This window comes from Lutjanus erythropterus, chromosome 18 (assembly GCF_056507025.1).
Source record: "Lutjanus erythropterus isolate fLutEry1 chromosome 18, fLutEry1.hap2, whole genome shotgun sequence".
Lineage (NCBI taxonomy): Eukaryota > Metazoa > Chordata > Actinopteri > Lutjaniformes > Lutjanidae > Lutjanus > Lutjanus erythropterus.
In genome coordinates, this window is record NC_139334.1 from 1,095,548 (window position 1) to 1,116,005 (window position 20,458).

Here is a 20,458-nt window from a genome sequence, read left to right on the forward strand (position 1 = left end):
GCCTGTATATTTTCTATTGGGAGTAGAGTTGCACATGGAAAATAAATTCTGAAACAATGGATTATACATACCTTGTTTTGTGTATTTTTACACTTACTAACCAAGCCACTTTTAAAAGTATTAAAGGGCATGAACTTTCAGTATCTCAGAACAAATCATTCCATCTTGGGAGAGACGACGATGCATTTACTGAGCTCACGTTTTCATTTTGCATCCAACATAATTAAATACAAAACTGTTTTAAAGTGCAGTTTTATGCATTGTAATGCTCATTTCATTACACAGTGTGTCTGGTACATTTTTACAGTATGATGAAGTAAATGCAAGATGATCATGCAAAGCTAAATAAAGCTGTATTAGCTTTTTCTCAAAAACTAATGACTTAGTATCATAATAATGACTTAATAATGACTTATTTATCTCAAAATACTCAGATTTATCTTTAAATAGTGACTTGGTATCTCAAAAGAATGGGTTCGTATTTTAAAAAAGTAATGAAATAATATCTCAAAAGTATGGCTTACTTATCTCGAAATAATGATTCATTAGACAAGTCATTATTTTGATAAAGTTTGTCATTATAATGACTTCCAGGAAAAAACTACAATTACCATAGGCCCTAACCACAACTCTTCCGGTTACGGTTACCACGGGAGACCGAGGGAAGCTGCAGCCTCTGAGTGCTGGAGCCTTCCTACGAGCAACGAAACGTCGAATTTCAACAGTTCTCCATCACATTTGCTTACGATAATCAGTATTACAGTAGCGGGCTTTTTAATTTGTTAGGCTGCATTCAACGTTTAGTGTTTGTTACTCGATAACGGTGTCGCGTCAGGCAGGTAGCTAGTAAAGCTAACGGTACAAGCTAACATTACATTCACCAGACCTGGGCCGCGTCATGTAGCTAGCTAGGCGAAATAAGTTAGCTCACGCTAACTGTCCAGTTTGATAATTCACGTTATCTTATTATAAGTAGTAAATCAACGGTGTAAGCACTTATTGTAAGACTGATAGAGGTCTAAACGTTGTCTCCACCACCATGTTTATCTACCTCAGCAAGAAGGTGAGTGCTTAAAATCTCAACAAAGTAACTACTTAACAACGTATATACACCAGTTGAGACGGAGGGCGTTTTTTAACAGTGTGGCTTCAATTTTCCGTGTTTTATAGATCGCTATCCCCAACAATATCCATCTAAAATGTGTCTCCTGGAACAAAGACCAAGGCTTCATTGCCTGTGGGGGAGACGACGGTCTTCTCAGAGTACTCAAGCTTGAAACTCAGACAGGTGAGTTCAGTAATGGAACAGCCTGCACAGACATTCCTGCTACACTCATGAGTTTCAGAGCATTTCTAGCTATCCCATGATCCGAGGACCTTAGGTGGTAAATTCACAAGTGAACTGCTTTTTACTTGAAATTGAAAACCTGAATCATTATAAAGGAAATCTACTAAATATTAAACATATAAAACACACAATGCAGAGTTGTTTGACCTGTAAAGAGCTTTAAAGTATACAACTGTGGCATATGCTTGATTAAAAAAAGAAAGCCATATCCCACCTAAAATGACTGGTGTACTGTCCACCATGTCACTGGAGCATATTGAGTATATTACTGTCCTTTTCTAGTTTCTAACATTGGTAATGACAGTTACTTAATGGCAGAAAAAAATAAATAAATCATAGTATTTAGCTTTGATTTAGAGGGGCTACAGAGTGACATGTTATGGTTGAGACAAATCTAATGGCAATATTCTTTAATGAATTTGTCAAAAAAAAATAGAAAGTTTACCAGTGCTTCAGCAGTATCCACTCCGAATTTTAAACCAGGAAGTGAGACAAGGGTCCTTAGGGTATATCTAAACCTTTCTGTACCTGTTTTAAATCATCAATCATCAGAAATCTGGTTGGCTTTAAAGTATGAACATATGTTTAATAATTGATTTCAAAACAAATCTGATTATAATGTCACATTTCTATACCTATGTTATCAGTAGATACTGTTCATTTTAGATTTTGTGAAGGCTTGTAACACATTTTTAAATTGTTTAAAATTGTGATTTTTTTGTGATCCTTAAAGAGTACATTCTCACCAAAAACAAATGGAATTAGAATGTTGTATTAAAAGTTTGTAAAGTTTTATTCAGTAGAATATAATTTGTCTCCATTCTCAAGAATGAGTGATTTATTTAATTGTTCATTTATATATTCATTTATATATTAATTTATTATATATTATTTGTTTTACAGTTATTTTGCTCCCAAATCTAAAACAAAAACTGTCATTTGTGTGTGGGGGGGTGAGGTGGGGGGGTAATAGTGTAAAAGTGCTGCATGCTTTCAGCATCGTGTTGAAGTTTGTCTGTAACAGTCAAAGCTGTTGCATAATGCCCATGTGATTGAGATTTGAGGATTTTTGAAACGATTCTTCCTGTGTAAGAAATGTTCTGAAACTTTCATAAGCTCTGTTCTAGCGCCTCAGTGTCCAGTCCTGTAAGAAGAAATAGTACCAGCTTCCCCACTCCATGTGTTGGACAGACCCACAGTCACTTATTATGTTATTATGTGCCGGCTGTTTCAAAAAGTGCTTTAACAATTCCCTCACTGAGAGCTGCTTCAACTACACGAGGTCGAGTTTCTGAGCCTGATCTCTTTTGCTATTTTATTTCTGTCAACAGATGATGCCAAACTTAAAGGTCTTGCTGCACCAAGTAATCTGTCAATGAACCAGACTCTAGACGGACATAGTGGTAAGTTGTATTCACTAGTTGCCAAAAATGTTATCATTATGCTATGTTTGTAATAGGCACTGTCCATAAACTATGTCTGCACTGTGTCTGAGACATAGGAACATGATCTAACGTGATTACAACTCTCGTAGGTGCAGTACAAGTTGTCACGTGGAATGAACAGTATGAGAAGCTGACAACCAGTGACCAGAATGGGCTAATCATTGTGTGGATGCTGTACAAAGGTGATTATTGTGGCCAAACTAAAAATACAAATGGTCTTGTAATAGATTTGGCTTTTATAGTTGTCTTTGCCCCTTCCGAAGGTGCGTGGTACGAGGAGATGATCAACAACCGGAACAAGTCGGTGGTGAGGAGCATGAGTTGGAACGCCGACGGTCAGAAGATCTGCATTGTGTATGAAGATGGAGCGGTCATTGTGGGATCTGTAGATGGTAAAAACACATTTATAGTAAGGTTGCTGAAAGTCAAATGTTTACAAATTTCAGTATGTTTCCAAGCAGATTTGACAAGGAAAGCTTTGTTCACATACTGAAGGAATGAGTACGAACATGTGCAGTGGGATAAATGCCTCTTTTTTTTTTTTTTTGTAGGAAACCGGATTTGGGGAAAGGAGCTAAAGGGAAATCAGCTTGCTCATGTGGCGTGGTCGCCAGACAGCAAGATCCTCCTTTTCGGCATGGCCAATGGGGAAGTACAGATCTATGACAATCAAGGGAACTTCATAGTGAGTGCACAATAACTAATAATAATAGAGATGTCAGTTTATCGTAGTATGCACATGAGTATATATAAAGTATAAATCAGCATTATGATATGTATTATGACATATGTATTTTGATTAGTATTTTGGATAATTTTGTCAACTTTGTAAGACATCAACTCTGGCTAAATATGACGTCTACATAAATAATAATTTAATAAAAAATTAAAATTGAAATCAGAACTCCCTTAAAATATGGTTCGGTCCCAATTCTCAAGAATGAGTGTATATAATTATATATATGTTGACAGATGCAGACTCAGAAAAATCACAATCACACTTTTTCTCTGAAATCAGAAATAAACAAAAGACACCCTGCTTTCAAAATCTATCATCTGCACATATATCTCTTGGCACCAAACAGGAAGCAGCAAACTAGATAGTAACTTTACTAACAGCCAAAAAACCTCCTCAAATACCATCACACACACAATATATGGTGAGATAATAGTGTTTTGAGTCTGTGTTTAATTTGACGTACATCTGATCCACCAACTAGCACATATTTCAATGATCTCTCATTCCCATGTTTTTCTCCCAGTAAAAAAAGCACAGCTAACCAAAGGAGGCTGGTATATAAAAAGTAATACATATAATATGTGATATATATAATATTTTATACAAATAATTATGAATTTGTAGATACTGTACCTGAAAGAGATTCTCCCCTTTTTTCAAGCATATTAGAGCCAATCATATGCTTGCTTTCACTGATTATATATTATAACATGCTGACTTTATGGTCTGTGTTATGTTTCAGATGAAAATGACCATCAGCTGTCTCACCAATGTGACCGGAGCTGTCAATATAGCAGGTATCCACTGGTACGCTGGAACTGGGGGTTACGTGGAGCCGGACTGTCCTTGCCTCGCTATCTGTTTTGACAATGGAAGATGCCAGATCATGCGCTATGAGAATGATGAAAGTAAGGAAAAGAAGAAACTTGAAAGGCTGTAGTATATCCTGAACTTACACTTCACTGAAATGTTTACCGATGTCCTGTTCTTCAGACCCAGTGTGCATTGACACTCTGATGAACGTGGTCAGTATCCAGTGGAATCATTGTGGCAGCGTTCTGGCGGTGGCGGGTTCTCTCAGAGCCTCAAACCTGGAGAAGGAATTCAATGTGGTGCAGTTCTACACACCATTTGGAGAGGTGAGGGTGAAGGACTTTGTCCCCTTGCTTACACAGGTTTACATGAAGATCAGGTTAGACAGTTTTCCTATGATCCTGTGATATGTGACCGAACAGAAGAATTTACATTGCATGGATTGAGTTAATAAAGAATACAGTGTCTTATGTGTTTTGTGCTCTGAGACTGGAATAATTTTAATTTTTGCACTTAAAATGCTCTTTGGTGTTAAATCAGCATCTGAGAACTCTAAAAGTTCCTGGGAAGCAGATGACAGGAGTTGCCTGGGAGGGAGGAGGGCTGCGTATTGGCCTTGCTGTGGACTCCTACATCTACTTTGCCAACATAAGACCAGACTACAAGGTAATGCCAACACTTGTGACTTGTTTTAATTAAAGAAACAATTCTTGACACTCAGCGTAAGTATATTTAAAATACTGGCCAGCTGTAAACTCATTGTCATTTATCAGGGCAGAGTTAATAAAAACATATTGATTCAAAGTCAGACCTGGTCCCATATAGTGACAGTGATCACAAATCCAAATATATATATAAGACCCATGTATCTGTAAGGACTTGTGTCCATATAATGTTTTTCTCTGGTAGAAAAGAACTTAATGCTACCTGTTGTTGTTTTTGTTTTTGTTTTTTTTTCAACTAGTTTTATTTCTTATCAAGGTCGTACCCTGATCACATACAATCTTGAACATTCCTTGATAACAAAGCTCCCCCAGCATTTCCGAATTAAATTACGACAAACGTGTTGTTTGATGACACGTCTTTTAGGTGACCATATTTCTTTATTCTACACAACGGGTGAATCTCACCAGCTCTTTTCTGTCTCTTAACAGTGGGGTTACTGCTGCAGCACAGTGGTGTATGCCTACACGAAGCCAGAGCGGCAGGAGTACTGTGTGGTCTTCTGGGACACCAAAAACAACGAGAAGTTTGTCAAATATGTCAAGAGCTTGATGTCCATCACTACCTCAGGGGACTTCTGCATCTTAGCCAGCAAGGCAGATGACACCCAGCCTCAGGTACAAGCTTTTCAGGATTATAAGTCCTAACATGGCAACAGTGAGAGCAAAGCAACAAAGCAGGAATTTTAATGATCTCTCAAACATTACAGATGTCTGATATGCAGTGGGGAAGATACAGTATGTTCGGTAGAAGGTACAGGGTGACCTGTAATAGTAAGGATCACAAATGTTTCTGTGTTGTCTTGCCTCCTGTTTTTCTAATTCATTGCCACGCAGGAGGATGCTGAGTTAGAGTCTGGGAGTCATGCGAGGGTAATGTACAAATGAAAACCACACACTCAAAATGAGGACTGTTTGTTTTTGATAAAGATTCATAAATTGACCTGTAGAATAATATGGAACCACTATGTCTTTTTCAGTATGTCCTGATTCTGTGCAACTCCATCGGGACGCCACTGGACTCAAAATACATCGACATTGGTGAGTTCAAGCAGTAAAGATAGACATATCAATCTAAATCGCATTTTGTGAACACACCCTTAAAGGGATAGTTTGGGTGGCCTGGTAGCTCAATTGGTGGAGTGTTTGCCCCATGTACTGAGGCTGAGTCCTCTGCAGTGCCCATGGTTTCATCTCCCGCATGTAGCCCCCCTAATGTTTTTTTTTTTTAAATAATAATTATAATAAAATGAAAAAAGGGATATTTCAGATTTTTTTTTAAGTTGAGGTGCAGTGTTTACCCTCGGTTGAAGTTGTAGCTGCAGAGGTGAAGCACTGTGGGTAATACACTTACTATGGATAAGTGCCTCGTACAACTTCACTTCAAATAATCCGAACTCTTCCTTTAAATTTAATTTCCCTACATAATGCCATCTATTAAACAAGCCATGTGCCCTGCATGCCTGCATGTAGTGTTCATACAGAAGTGAACTAATGATCTTCCAAAGTCCTAATTTACCATAAGGTTGATGTATTTCTTCAAGCCAAAGTGAGAGATCACACCCTGTGTACAGAGAAATGGTGGCTGGCGTTCTGCCACCTGCCGCCCACAGTTACATCTTTCATGGGCTCATAGCATATAGACAGCGAGCACTGGCCGTCCTCATATCTCACAGATATTCAGCAATCTGTCTCTGCTTGACATGGCTGTGTGTTTGCTGAGAATTCAGGCCGAGACACTTGAAAGTCTGTAGATTTCAAAGGTCGGTGGACTGAATGGGTTTTAGATGTTCCACCTGGGTAAATAATAAGAGTTCAAGTGAGAGCCTTTTGGACGTGTCTCCTCTTGTGGCATAATGGCTCTTTTGCAAGGCTAGTCAAAGTATATCTGTTTGAGAACAGAGTGTATTGTCTTCTTGCATTTATATGCACAAAAAAGTTACAGAAAAGAATTACAAACATTTACCTTTTTTCAGCTGGGTTCTAGTATAGTTCCCTCTAAGAGAATGAGTTGTGTTTTATGTAACTTTGCAACAACCAAATAAAATGTGAATACCTATTTACTATTTATGCATACATGCTGAAACCATATGGTTTGAGATCAAACAAAAAACAAAAATAAAATACTCTTCAGCTGGTGAAACTGGTAACACAGTTCTGTAAATCTGAAATTTGATGCCAGAAGCTCAGCACTAATAGATAGAATTGATTTAGTTGCTCCTAAATGACATGAAATTATACACACTCTACACTGATCTTCATCCTCGATCTATTTACTCTGTCACTTGTCTGCTTGTTCAGATCCACTGTTCGTCACCATGACCAAGACGCATGTGATCGCTGCATCCAAAGAGGCGTTCTACTTGTGGCAGTACAGAGTGGCGAAAAAATTAACTGCTCTGGAGATCAACCAAGTGACAAGAACTAAGAAGGAGGGAAGAGAGAGGTGAGTTTATTTGGACATTACCACAACATTTACAGCGCTGCTCAACTCTTGTGGTCCACTGGACAGACATAGGCCCCGGTAGGGTGCTTGGTGGCCCTCCAACCATTTTCTAGTCCTTAATGAAATAAATTGATACATGCTGTTTTTACCAGGAACCAGGACAGATGTACCAGTTCTGCACATATAAATGTGTTTTTCCTTCTAAGAGCTTAAATATGCTTCCTGTCTCTGGTAAGAGCAGTTTATGTTTACAGCTTATGTTATGAATCTTCCCAACATTTCAGTGCATGATGGAAGTTCACAGTTCAAACCATGATTAATGTTGTATTAACACTTTCAAATGTTACCAAAGCGGCAACAACAATGCAATTGTTGACTGCAGTAAACAATGTATATAAAAATGTATTATTTATTTATTTATTTATTTATTAATTCTTGCACCAAGTTTGTTTACTTATTAAGTTAGTAAGTCAAATCATTTGAAAACAAAGAATTTTAAAGAAAATTGCAGAGGCGGCCTTTTAATGTGTATTAATTTTATCTGATAGTGTTATTATTTGTTTATTAAATGGCTCTTGGACTCTTGACATTTTGCAAGAGGCAAGTTTAGTACCCCTGATTGGCAGTGATGTTTTTGCCATTATTCTAAAGAAGACGACATTCCTACTAAGCTGTTTTTGTGGCTAAAGAAAAGTAACATTCCACTAATATTTCCATTTACATGCAGCCATGTGTACTTCCATTAACATAATGATGTACATCCCATGGCTGTGCTTTATGGAGGAATATAATAATCTTCCATAATGTTTAAAAGTAGGTGTGTTTCTCCTTCTGACCAGAAATGTGGGATTTTTTGTGCTTGGCTCTCTACCCCAGCCTTGCAAACTTGCAAACTGCAGCAAAATTTGAGAGGCATTCTTCAAATGTGTTGTACGAATGTCCAAAAACCTGAATAATAATGACGTCTTAATTGGAAAATGCCACATTCTGAATGAAGCCTAAATCAGGATGCCCAAGCAGAATATGCTGTTTACATGATCTGTATCAAAGTCAGAATATTATCATATTCTAAATAGTAGTGTGAAATTAGTGTGCTTGTAAATGTAGCCACTGTAATGGAGCTGTGTCTCATGAGAATGGATGGATGTCACGGGAACTGTATTTAAGAAAGCCAGGTAGTGGATTGGGACAAAATAGAACACCCATGTCAGAAGTTACAGTACACATCAAGCAGATCATGGAAAGTTACAGGGAGGCAAGATAACCACGAGGCTGGATTGTGTGAGTCAGTGGGTGAAACCTTGGGTTTACTGGCTCACTGTTTCAGCATAGGGTGTTGGTACTGCCAGTGCCATGAAAAGGATTCATTCATCTGAATCAAATGCCATTGAGGTTCCAGACAGGCTGGGCCTGACCTAATGTTCTGCCAGGGCTATCCTAGCACCTGGACCACAGTTCACCTCGGCGGAAAGGACAACCGTTTGTCTGTCTGGCCGTCTCTCTGGCTCTGTCTCATTTGTTCTCACTTCCTGTCTTTCTAGGGTCTATCACATTGACAGCAATCCATCTGGACCCAATGACAGTGCGCCAGATTTTGCAAAAGCCTTCACGGTAAGAGACATTTTTTCCCTTTCAAGTTGTAACACAAAATCAAATATGAGCCTTTTTTAGTAAAAGTGCAAAACGAGAGTTAAATTTTCATTTTATCTCTCCATCTAGTGTACATTATGGCGTTCTTTGTCTTCTTGTCATAAAATTTTCACTGGATTCAATTCACTGGAACTGTCTCAAACCTTACTTCTGAAATATTAAAATTTCTGTATAAAATTGATTAACTAAGCAAATATATAAATGACTGCTAGTGGAAATTTAATTTAAAATAAGCTATTAGTTCAAAAAAATTAATTCATTGAGAATAAAGTATTATTTACTACAGTTCAAATCGAATACTCACATTAGAGCTGCAACCATTGGTCAATTAATTAATTGGTTGATTGAAAGAAAATTAGCTGCAAACTATTTTGATAACTGATCAATTGTTTTAGCCATTTTTGTCAAAAGTTCAATATTTTTGCTAGTTCCAACTTTTTAAATGTGAAAATTATTACTTTTCTTTGTCATTCATGATGAATCTGTTTGGTTGGACTAAAGAAGCAATTTAAAGACGTCACTATGAACATTTCCTAAAGCTTTTGACATGACATTGTATAGATAAATGGCATCCTTCTGTTCCATTTCAGGCAACTCGAGATCCCATTTGTTGTATTACAGCAACAGATAAGACCCTGATTGTGGTATGCATATCCCTTTTATAATTTGAGATTTTGAACGATGCCATAAAATGAGAAGTGAAATAAAAGTAAAACTTTGATTTGAGTGTTTGGGTGTATGTGTGCTTACAGGGCCGTGAGTCTGGCACCATCCATAAGTACAGCCTCCCAAATGTTGTTCTCATCCAGAAATACACTTTGAACAACAGAGCCTACTACCTGTCGCTGAACTGCAACTCCAGGCAAGCACTGATTGGTGTTCTGCAGATTAAAGTTGCTGTACAGATATCTATTGTTGTTTGTTGTTTGTGACATTTGAACACTGTTGGATTTTGCAATTTCATATTTGCAGCACTGGTACATAAAATGTAATTGTTATTTTCCTCAGTCGTCTGGCTATAATCGACATCGCAGGCGTGCTGACTTTGTTGGACCTGGAAGTTCGTGCCTCTGCAGAAGACAGCGCAGGAAACCAGGCGTCCGCAGGAGATCCATCCAAGTTTGAGCGCAAGGATGTGTGGGACATGAAGTGGGCCAATGACAATCCTGATCTGTTTGCCATGATGGAGAAGACCAGGATGTATGTCTTTAGGAACCTGGACCCAGAGGTGAGTGCTCAGGGGTTTGTATGACAGTCAGCTGCTTTGTCTTATCACTACTGAATGAACATTTAGCAACTGTTGCAATAATATATTTTATCTTTAAAATAAAGGAACCAATCCAAACATCTGGATACATCTGCAACTTTGAAGACCTGGAAATCAAATCTGTCCTACTTGATGAAATCATGAAGGTGAACCTTTGTCAGTGTCATGATAATTATTTTATCAAAGTATCAACTGAAAGTTTTATTTTGTATCTTAAATATTAAGCAGATGTGATTACAGTTGTTCATACCTATTGCTGACTTGTCTTGATGTTACCTATCTGTTGATAGAGCTGCAATGATTAGTTGACTAATTGATTAAACTATTTTGATAACTGATCCATGGTTAATAGAATTTTTCATGCAAAAATGACAGAAAATCCTGTTTTCAGCCTCTCAAGTATGGATTTTTCCTACATTTCTCTGGTTTATACTATAATAAATTGAATATCTTTAGATGTAGGACTGATAAAAACAAGACATTTTAATGAAGTTTCATCCATGAATGTAGAGAGTATTCGAAAGGTTAATTGATAATGTAAATAATTGGTAGTTGCAACCCTATCTGTTGACTATGTGGTGATACAACAGCTGATTGCAAAATGAGAACAGGTTTTCCCTTTGTACTGTTAACAGACATGAAGAGAAGCTTTTCTCACATCTAGAACTTTGTTGTACCTTGGACGTGCTCAAATGTGCTTTTTAGTTATTATTTTAATCAAACAGGATATTATGGGATATTGCTTGACAGGATCCAGAGAGGCCTAACAAAGACAACCTCATCAACTTTGAAATCCGCTCCCTGAGAGACAGTCGTGCACTGATCGAAAAAGTGGGGATTGAAGACGCTTCACAGTTCATTGAAGACAACCCACACCCAAGACTCTGGTAAATGCAACATTTTGATTTCTTTACTTTGTGTTCAGCATAAAACATGGCTTTGAGTTTAAGCGCAGTAGTCTAATCGTTTAAGCGCAGTGACAAAGTGGTAGGTCTTGGCTGCATGAATTGTGTGGGTGTTTCCAAACACACCTGCTGTTTCAGGTATGCTGCAGTACAAAGTGCAAAAGGGCACCCAAATACCACACAGAAGGGCAAAGTGATTTTCAAGGTCAGCCGTCGGAATACTGCTGCTTACTAGAGCCTGACCAATACTGGATTTTTGAGGCAGATACAGATTAAAATATTCTGATATTAATATGTCAGGTGATACTGACTGTACTGACAAACTTTAGTTGGTTAGCTACCTTGCTAATATAGCAAACAGTTGTGATAAGCGTGAGTGACATGACGGTTGTATTTAGAGATATGTGAAAAGGGGAAAAAAGAGATGATTGTTAATTAACTTTCCTGCAGTGTGTTTCACAAACTAGTTTGCAACTTCACTATGAAGACAACAGAGTTGGAGCGCACTCTGCTGGACAAACTTTTATGACACCATTTCTAAATTGCCCAAAGCATCTTTCTTTGCAACATGTTCTATGAGATGTTAAGTTATAAGTTGGGGTTCTTCTTTTTGAAAATCAGACAAAATATATGCCAGTTTGATAAATCGTTGATTGGCCAATCTCGGCCCATAAAATTGGCCAACCAATATATCAGTCGAGCTCTGCTGCTTATACTTGTTGTTGCGCCACTAAGAAAATAAGGCCCTAAATCTGTTAATTTTTTGATTGAAAGTACTTTTTTTTTTAAGAACCTTTTTTTGTTTTTGCTAGTGTCTGTTGTCATTTATTGAAACAATGTATTGTGTCATTGTAGGTTTAGGTTATGTTGAAGTCTCCTGCCACTTCATCTTTCATGTGAAAGAATCACTGCTATTTTATTTTATGCAGTGATACAAAGCAGCAATATCAACTCGCAAAAGCAAAGAAAAAAAGACATTTGACGTTTGTTGTCAGGTTAGCACCAATTAATGCTGCTGTGACCACAGTTTTTCATCTGAGCGTATACTGTATGCTGGTGTTCGAGGAGGATATCAGTGTATACAGTATGAGATTTACGGTAAGTCTTTTGAAGCAGCAGTGTGATCACTGTGCCTCATGTGTGTTCTTTGGCTGATGTGTCAGTTTTTGCAGCATCCCTCAAAATTCTTGTTCCTTGCTTCCTATTCTCAGAGTCAGTTCCCGTCTGTGACATAAGGGTTACAATGATGAATCATAGAGTGTGTCACAGATAGATTGATTACAGATAAATTATTTTCTAAAGACCCCTTACATATTGATTTACTGTTACATGTAACATGGATTGATAAGTGAGTTCATATGGTGCAATAGCTTTATTCCACGTTAAATCTAAATGAATCATATTACAGTTGGGATAAGGGTTTATGCAAACACATCATGTCATGCAGCCCCTCTGGTGATAGAAGCTAACATACCCCTTTCTCCATTATGAACCTGTCAGGCGTCTGCTGGCTGAGGCAGCCCTCCAGAAACTGGATCTGAAGATGGCTGAACAGGCCTTTGTCCGTTGCAAAGACTACCAGGGCATTGAGTTTGTCAAGCGCCTCGGCAACCTGCAGAGCGAGCCCATGAAGCAGGCAGAGGTGGCAGCTTACTTTGGCAGCTTTGAAGAAGCTGAGAGGATGTACCTGGATATGGATCGCAGGTACATCGAGCCTCATTTGTTAATGGTGACATCAGAACTTCCAGTGATTGAATCAGTTCTTTTTTTGTTTTTGCTTAGTCTGTTAGGCCTGATGACAAGCGGATGTTTTCTTTCTTCTAGGGATCTTGCCATCGGCCTCAGGATCAAGCTGGGAGACTGGTTCAGGGTGCTCCAGCTGCTAAAAACTGGCTCTGGTGACTGTGATGATGCTCTGCTGGAACAGGCATACAATGCGGTTGGAGACTACTTTGCAGACAGACAGAAGTGGTACTGAAACTTTGTTTACCTTTTCTTTTTCATGTCATTTTGTTTATTACTGTATTTACTACAGAAATAATGTATGTTTGAAGTTTATTTGTAGTATTCTCTAAATAGTAGGGACACCAAAAATTAAGTACTCAATACTAATACTGGTGAAATTCCATGATTCTTGATACCTAAATCAGTATCACAGTAAAAAACAAAAATAATAATAAAAACAACCTGTTGCTGTTTTTCTTTGTCACCTGAAAGAAAAACTCCCCTGACATTCTAGGACAAAATATAATACTTGTCCTGACACATGTAGCTGTCAATGGAGCATGTTGCAACACCTGGAAAGTGATTTCTCCTGTTTAACTTTGAATATACCTTGAACTCAGAGTGCAAGCATTAGTTTAAATGCACTGACATGGTGACAGACCATTAGTCAGGAAATATTTATTTAAAACACCAATAACGGATGGCATAGATTCAACAAATAGATAAGGTAAGATGGAACTTTGTTAATCCCGAAGGAAATTCCTGTGCCAGAGATCGCTCAAAATTACAGTAAACATGAGAATAACAATTCTAAAGCATCAAACAAGTGAAATACAAGTACAAAAGTGAGCTAAATAGAAAAAGTAGTAATGGCAGTTACATTGAAAATAATATTGGGAGTGATACTGAAAGTAATATTTTACAATGTATTAAAACATGACATTAAACATAATTGAAAAAAATCATACTGTACTTATGCCCATGATATTGAATATTGCACATGATAAAGAACATAAGATAGCCCATGATATTGAAAAGTAAATTTGTATATTAATCATAATATAAAAGTAATGTTGCACATGATGATGAAAGTAATCGCGTTTTATTATTATGTAATAAAAAATGACAGTAAACATAGGAGAACCTGATGTTGCACACGACAATGAACATAATTTTGCCTATAATATTGAAAAATGATGTTGATGTTGAAAGTAATACTGAACACAGTATTGTTATTATTGTTCTCAGTCTGATGTGTCAGTTTTTCAAGCAGGAAATATATTGTGTCAGTTTTACACCGTGGTATTGAAAATGGTATTGAATATGAATATTTTTCAAGGTGTTGTATCAAAGTTAGAAATTACAGTATTGTGAAAACACTTATACTCTTCAAGATCAAAGTAGACATTACCTCGCTATTATCTACTGTTCTGTTTCAAGGGTCACTGCGGTGCAGTACTACCTTCAGGGTCGTAACCAGGAGAGGCTGGCAGAATGCTACTACATGTTAGAGGACTACGATGGTCTGGAAAGGCTGACCACTGTGCTGCCAGAGAATCATAAACTTTTACCGGTGAGACAAATGTTCCAGTTCGACCAAAGGTGACTCTTTGATGTTCTCTTTGGGCTTTCTGATGTTTTAGACATCGTCTCCGCTCTGTGTTACAGGAGATTGGGCAGATGTTTGCCACTGTGGGCATGTGTGAACAGGCTGTGAACGCCTACCTTAAGTGCAACCAGCCCAAAGCTGCTGTTGACACCTGTGTCCATCTGAACCAGGTGAGAGACGGACAGAGAACCTGTGGCGCCAGAGTTACGCTCTGAAGACATACACACTCTTTACAGTCACTGCAGTACCTGCTGTCCTCCTTTTACTGAGAGATATTTAGCCCCAGAGTGTGAACGCTGCTTTTCCAATGTGAATTTTAACATTTGGCTCAAGAAAAAAATGCTTTTTAATAAGTCTTTGTTTAAGTTTGGACTCAGTGAGATTAAAAAAAAAACTTCTGAGGCAATGTAAGTTGCAACTGTTGTACTTAAAACCATTAGTCCACAGCTGGCTTTGGTTTAAAGGACGTCAAATTAGTGCTGTAATTGACCCTGTGTTCCAAAAAGAGAAGTCATTAGTCCCAACTTCCTCCCTTCTCAGCAGCACACTGTGTTAATTCTGTGTTTTTGACAATGAAATGAACAGGCTGCCACTTCCACTGTTTCCTCTTGACCTTCCTGTCAGCTCATCCCCGGAGTGTCGTGTGTACTGTTGCGCTCTGACTGGAAGTGAGAAATGCAATCTGTGGGATAAGGAGTTAGATATAGATTTTCACTCAAATTCTAAAGGCATAGTTTTCCACAGAATCAAATATACACTTTTTGATTTGGGGGTGAAGCGTCCCTTTATGCTTTGAGTGAAAATCTATATTTAACTAGAAACACTCTCAAACCCTCCTGAAAAAAAAAACACTACAGACTTTTATTATTATTGCTTTTTCCTATAGCTTTTTAAATATGTTATTGGTCAAATGAATCTGAAGTAATAATGTTGTAATTGTGTTTTTGAATGTCATTTTCCTACAGTGGAACAAAGCAGTGGAACTCACCAGGACCCACAACATGAAGGAGATAAAATCTCTTCTTTCCAAATATGCTTCACATCTACTTGAGAAAAATAAGACATTAGAGGCGGTGGAACTTTATCGGAAAGCCCATCATTTTCTTGATGCAGCCAAACTCATGTTTAAGGTGGGTTTGTTTTCATGCTCATTACTTTAGTGCCTTCATGAAAAAAGTTTTGTGTGGCCTCTGCGTTTAGATAAAAGGGTCTGTTCCTACAGAATAAAAGTGGAATTTTATATTTTTATATTTTCAGCTTCCATCAGCATTAGTAGAGCAATATTTTAACAGGTTTAATAATTTGAATAAAAGTGAATCACACCTGTACGGAATCCCATTTCCACCACTGTGATGAAAAAGAAAAAGATTCTTGAAGTCATTATAATATGAAAATGTCTCAAAATAATACTTTTTTCATCACATTGGTGGAAATGGGCAACATTTTTTATGTTATGGAATGAATCAAGACAATGACAAGTTCTTGAAAAGGAAACTAGAAAAAGAAATGTATGTATAAATAAATATATATATTCTATTCTGATCTGTAGCTAATCAATTGCTGGGATGTTGTGTTTGTGGAATTTGTGTCTGTGGTTACAGATAGCAGATGAGGAGGCGGAGAAAAGGACCCGACCGCTGCGGGTGAAGAAGCTCTATGTGCTGGCAGCATGTCTTGTTGAAGATTATCACAAGCAGGTGAAGACGTCACAGCAGAGTAAAGCCAAAGGGAAGAAGTCTGAGGTAATCTATTACACTGTACTTAATACATAAATACAGCATATATACCACAAATATATTTTCTCTCTTTTTTAAAAAAAATATTGCTTATGGTCTGTTCGAGCGCCAGTCAAAGTCAAGAATTTAACTGTATAGATAGACTTCATATACTGTGTGTACCATTCAGTAGTATAAAGTATAATGTATTTATGTTACATTTGCTGTCATTAGGCAACACTGGCACTTGCTGGGCTGCTTGAGGAAGATGCCACCTCTTCAGACAGTCGTATTGTGGATAACGCCTGGCGTGGAGCGGAGGCGTATCACTTCTTTCTTCTCGCTCAGCGGCAGCTGTATGCAGGCTACATGGAGAACGCCATGCGCACAGGTACAGTACCACATCACAAAGCACATACACTTTACCATAGACAGTGGTTTAGTGCATGAGCTACTCTTTAGTTAAATGATTTCCAACCTTTTTCTAACATTTATGAATTGATGACCTCTGACTAGGTGACATATTTTATGGATATTTCATATTATATTCAATGCATTGCGATAACCGCACAGAACAACTGATGAATTGTACAGAAAGTGAACACAATAACTGCATGTTGTGTTAAACAAGCAATCTGGATGAATTTTGAGCAGATTATTTCCTGTGAATATTGCCTCAGAGTTGAGTTTTCCTGATATTTTTAGGAACATTTCATACACTTTGCTTCTTTTTTAACAAATTCAGTTTTTTCTCCACTCTGACACTTGGCCATTGCTTTGTTAGCTCTTTGGTTGTTTTACCTGCATATTTTTCTAGTGGACTGTTAAACAGAGTCTCAAGGCTCTGAAAATATAGCTTGTTTTAGGTCTTTACTGTGCTCTTGTGAGACGTTTTCTTACAGCTATTAAAACTGTCAGTAGCCCTCCCTCCCCTCCCATGAAGCTTCGGTGCCCCCTAGTGGGGCATATACTGTACTTACTAGCTATACAAACAAGTGTAAGTAGAGAACTTGATTAAAGTCAGAATGAGCGGTTATTGCTCATGCTGTCATCTCAACTTTCAGAACAGTGCTTCCTTCTTAATGTTTTTAGTCATTCAAGTAAAGTCTCCTAACTGTCTGTAAATTTAGATCTAAGTGGGCTGAGTTTGTGCTTTTTTCTATATCATTAAATATAATTTTAAATATAATTTAAACCCAACTTGCAAAGCTAACTTCCTTTGTCTTAAGCTTATTTTATTGCCAGATTAACAAGTCCCTTAGGAGAGAAGTAGATGTTGCACAACATGCCGTAAAAACATCAAATAAGACCCTAAATTGGATCCAAATCACCTCAAAAACACTAAAATTATGTTCTTGGTCACTTGTGTTGATCTTTAGAAAGCCTATTTTGGAGCTGATCTGGGTATCTGATTCCATGTAAACAGTGTTTTGACTGGTATCAGAGTGCATACAACAACTGTATTTCAATTAGCCCCATGCAAAACACAGTCTATGCAAAACCGAGTTCATCTTACATTTGATAACATCTGAATGCAAACCTTTCAACTCAAACATGGCAGGAAATTACCTCAGAAAAACATTCATAGGCTGTAATAAACCAAGGTAGTTTCCTATAATACAACCAGAGTGGAAGTCTAACTCCTCACTGTTTCTCTCCATTTTTAAAGCCCTTCACCTGCGTGAGTATGAGGACATCATCCCAGTGGTGGAGATCTACTCTCTGCTTGCCATTTGCGCTGCAGCCAACCGGGCCTTTGGCACATGCTCACAGGCCTTCATCAAGCTGGAGTCCTTAGAGAGTCTGGACCCGGAGCAGCGGCAGCTTTACGAGGATCTGGCCCTGGAAATCTTCACCAAGTACACGCCCAAGGACAGCCGCCCGATGGAGCTGGATGGATCATCAGAGGGGTGAGTTCACACTGAATTCTGGCTTCAGACACTGTTAGGGGAGAGATTTTAAAGGTACAGTATGTACGTTCTGCTGCTAGAGGCCTCCCTTGCAGTTGTTATCTTCACTTTTATACAGTCAACATATGAAAATCTATTTGACATATGTTCTTGGATGAGTTCATATGAAAGTTTTAACCATGTTCTGTTCAGTCACATTGGCCAACTTCCTTCCTCACTTTCCCATGCTTTCCCAGAAACTGTAGCAACTACCAACATGCAGATCTCCATCTACTGTATGTAGGTAATAGACTGACAATCGATACGTACCTCATACAATCCCACTTTAAATAATCACTACAAATAGTTTAATATTTCTCTGCTTTTGGTAAAAGACAAAAACTAGCTGTGACTCAACCAGACAGTTAATTATGACAGCAAAATCTGAAATGAGTTATACTTATTACCCATTATCAAAATCAGAAATGTAGAAATGTAGTTCTGAAATGTGTGTTTTGGATGATATGTATACAGTGACACAACAGAGAGCTAAAGACATATGTCCCTACATGTTATGCATGTGCTTTAATCACTAAAATGGAAATTTTGACCAACTGTCCAATATTCTCTAAAAATGTATTCTTCCTTTAACGCCTTTACTGTTTTCTATGATCTAACTACATCACAATATTTGATTTCTTTTCCCCTTTTAGGGCTGAAGGGAAATTACCCACGTGCATTGTGACAGGTCTACCGATCCAGGAGTACCAGTTCTGGATGTGCAGTGTGTGTAAACACTGCGCTCAGGAGCAGGAGATCCACGTATATAACTGCTGCCCGCTCTGTCACAGTCCTTTGGCGTGAAGCTCAGTCCCATAAGAAAACTTCATGTCTGGAGGGAACAAACACATTCCAAAGTGTACTTTAACCTACAGACATGTTTCTTTTTTGAGTTTGTGGAACATAAATTATTTACAGTTGTTCTTGTGGAAATAGCTGCATTTGGTTTCAGCTTCATGCTTAAATGGATAGAATGGATTTTTTAAGTGGGATTTTATGAGCACTGTGGTCGGCACCCCCCCAGTTTGGAGAAGCAGCAGGAGTACTGGTGTAGGAAGCTAAGCAGTGTGCTGCTGTGGACAGGGTCAGCAGCAAAACTTATTTTAGCCACCTATAAAAATCTATATTTGGTATTTTTTAACCTCTTTGTCTTGTCGTCAGACAGCATTTTCTGCCATTATGTGAGCTGCTCTTCAAAGCTACCAGACTCATTTGACAAAATCTGTCATTTCATCTCGCAGAACACAGGAGTTGCTGGTCTACTGCTGCCTCGATCTGTTTGTTAGTTTATTTGTTTGTCATTATGTGACTGAGGAAGTACAATAACACAAACTAATGAATTGAGGCAGAGAAAGCAAATGAGCAACTCCTGTTGTCTGTGAGGTAAAATCACTGTTTTTTCGATGGCAGGGTAAACCGATGAAAATATTCTAAATATAGCATACACTTAAATCAATACTGGTATTTTGAATTGCTAAGTTAGTTACATTAGGCTTTGCTTTCATGCTGGTACTAATATTTGCTTCTCCAAACTGGGCTGACCATGGATAGTACCTCATACAGTCCTGCGTCAAAAAACCCAAACTATCCCTTTACAGTTCTTGTTTCTAGTGGTTAATGTTCAAATAGGCTAACAGAACAAGCACCTAAACTGCAACTGTCATATGTGGTGTCAACAGCTGACAAGTCAAATTAGTAATTTAGTCAAATTCTCCTTTTTTTTTCACAGTTTTTTAAGTGTTGTAAAATATATGGATTAATATAACAGCTTTGTTTACTATTTTTTATATGGAAGTAATCCGTGAGTAAACTATCACATAAGTAACAATTTAAAATGCATTCTGACTGATTCATTTTGCTGACCTGTTGATGTTACACTGCATTTTTAATCCCCTCTACATGATGTGGAAAACACCGTTCCACAGAGGACATTATCGCCAATTAGTCCATTTTGGAAACAAAAAATCAGGACCTGCACAATATTTAATGAGAACACCACTGCACTTGGGAATAGTTCTTAACAAATGAGTGCCTGTGCTGGAACTCTTAACACCGGACCAGATGAAATACCTCTTTAAGGGGGGTATCCCCCTCCTCTCTGTGCTCTCCAGGGGTCAGTTGGGTA

At 37.9% G+C, this 20,458-nt stretch overlaps 1 protein-coding gene across 3 annotated transcripts; it reads left to right on the forward strand.

Moving 5' to 3' along the window:
* Positions 1 to 655: 655 nt before the first annotated feature.
* Positions 656 to 19,325, forward strand: wdr35 (WD repeat domain 35). Of its 3 annotated transcripts, XM_084742767.1 has the most exons (28): positions 656 to 1,063; positions 1,171 to 1,288; positions 2,680 to 2,751; positions 2,883 to 2,975; positions 3,057 to 3,185; positions 3,345 to 3,478; positions 4,275 to 4,440; positions 4,526 to 4,671; positions 4,886 to 5,011; positions 5,500 to 5,685; positions 5,905 to 5,940; positions 6,048 to 6,108; positions 7,369 to 7,513; positions 9,055 to 9,124; positions 9,754 to 9,807; positions 9,916 to 10,025; positions 10,172 to 10,391; positions 10,496 to 10,576; positions 11,181 to 11,317; positions 12,836 to 13,039; positions 13,160 to 13,306; positions 14,501 to 14,633; positions 14,729 to 14,839; positions 15,635 to 15,799; positions 16,271 to 16,411; positions 16,619 to 16,775; positions 18,054 to 18,294; positions 18,987 to 19,325. In XM_084742767.1, the coding sequence occupies exons 1-28, from the start codon at positions 1,040 to 1,042 to the stop codon at positions 19,135 to 19,137; spliced, it is 3,558 nt and encodes a 1,185-aa protein (XP_084598893.1). In that variant the 5' UTR covers positions 656 to 1,039; the 3' UTR covers positions 19,138 to 19,325. The 3 variants fall into 3 exon arrangements, with proteins under 3 accessions (XP_084598893.1, XP_084598895.1, XP_084598894.1); XM_084742769.1 differs by lacking the exon at positions 14,729 to 14,839; XM_084742768.1 differs by lacking the exon at positions 5,905 to 5,940.
* Positions 19,326 to 20,458: the final 1,133 nt, after the last annotated feature.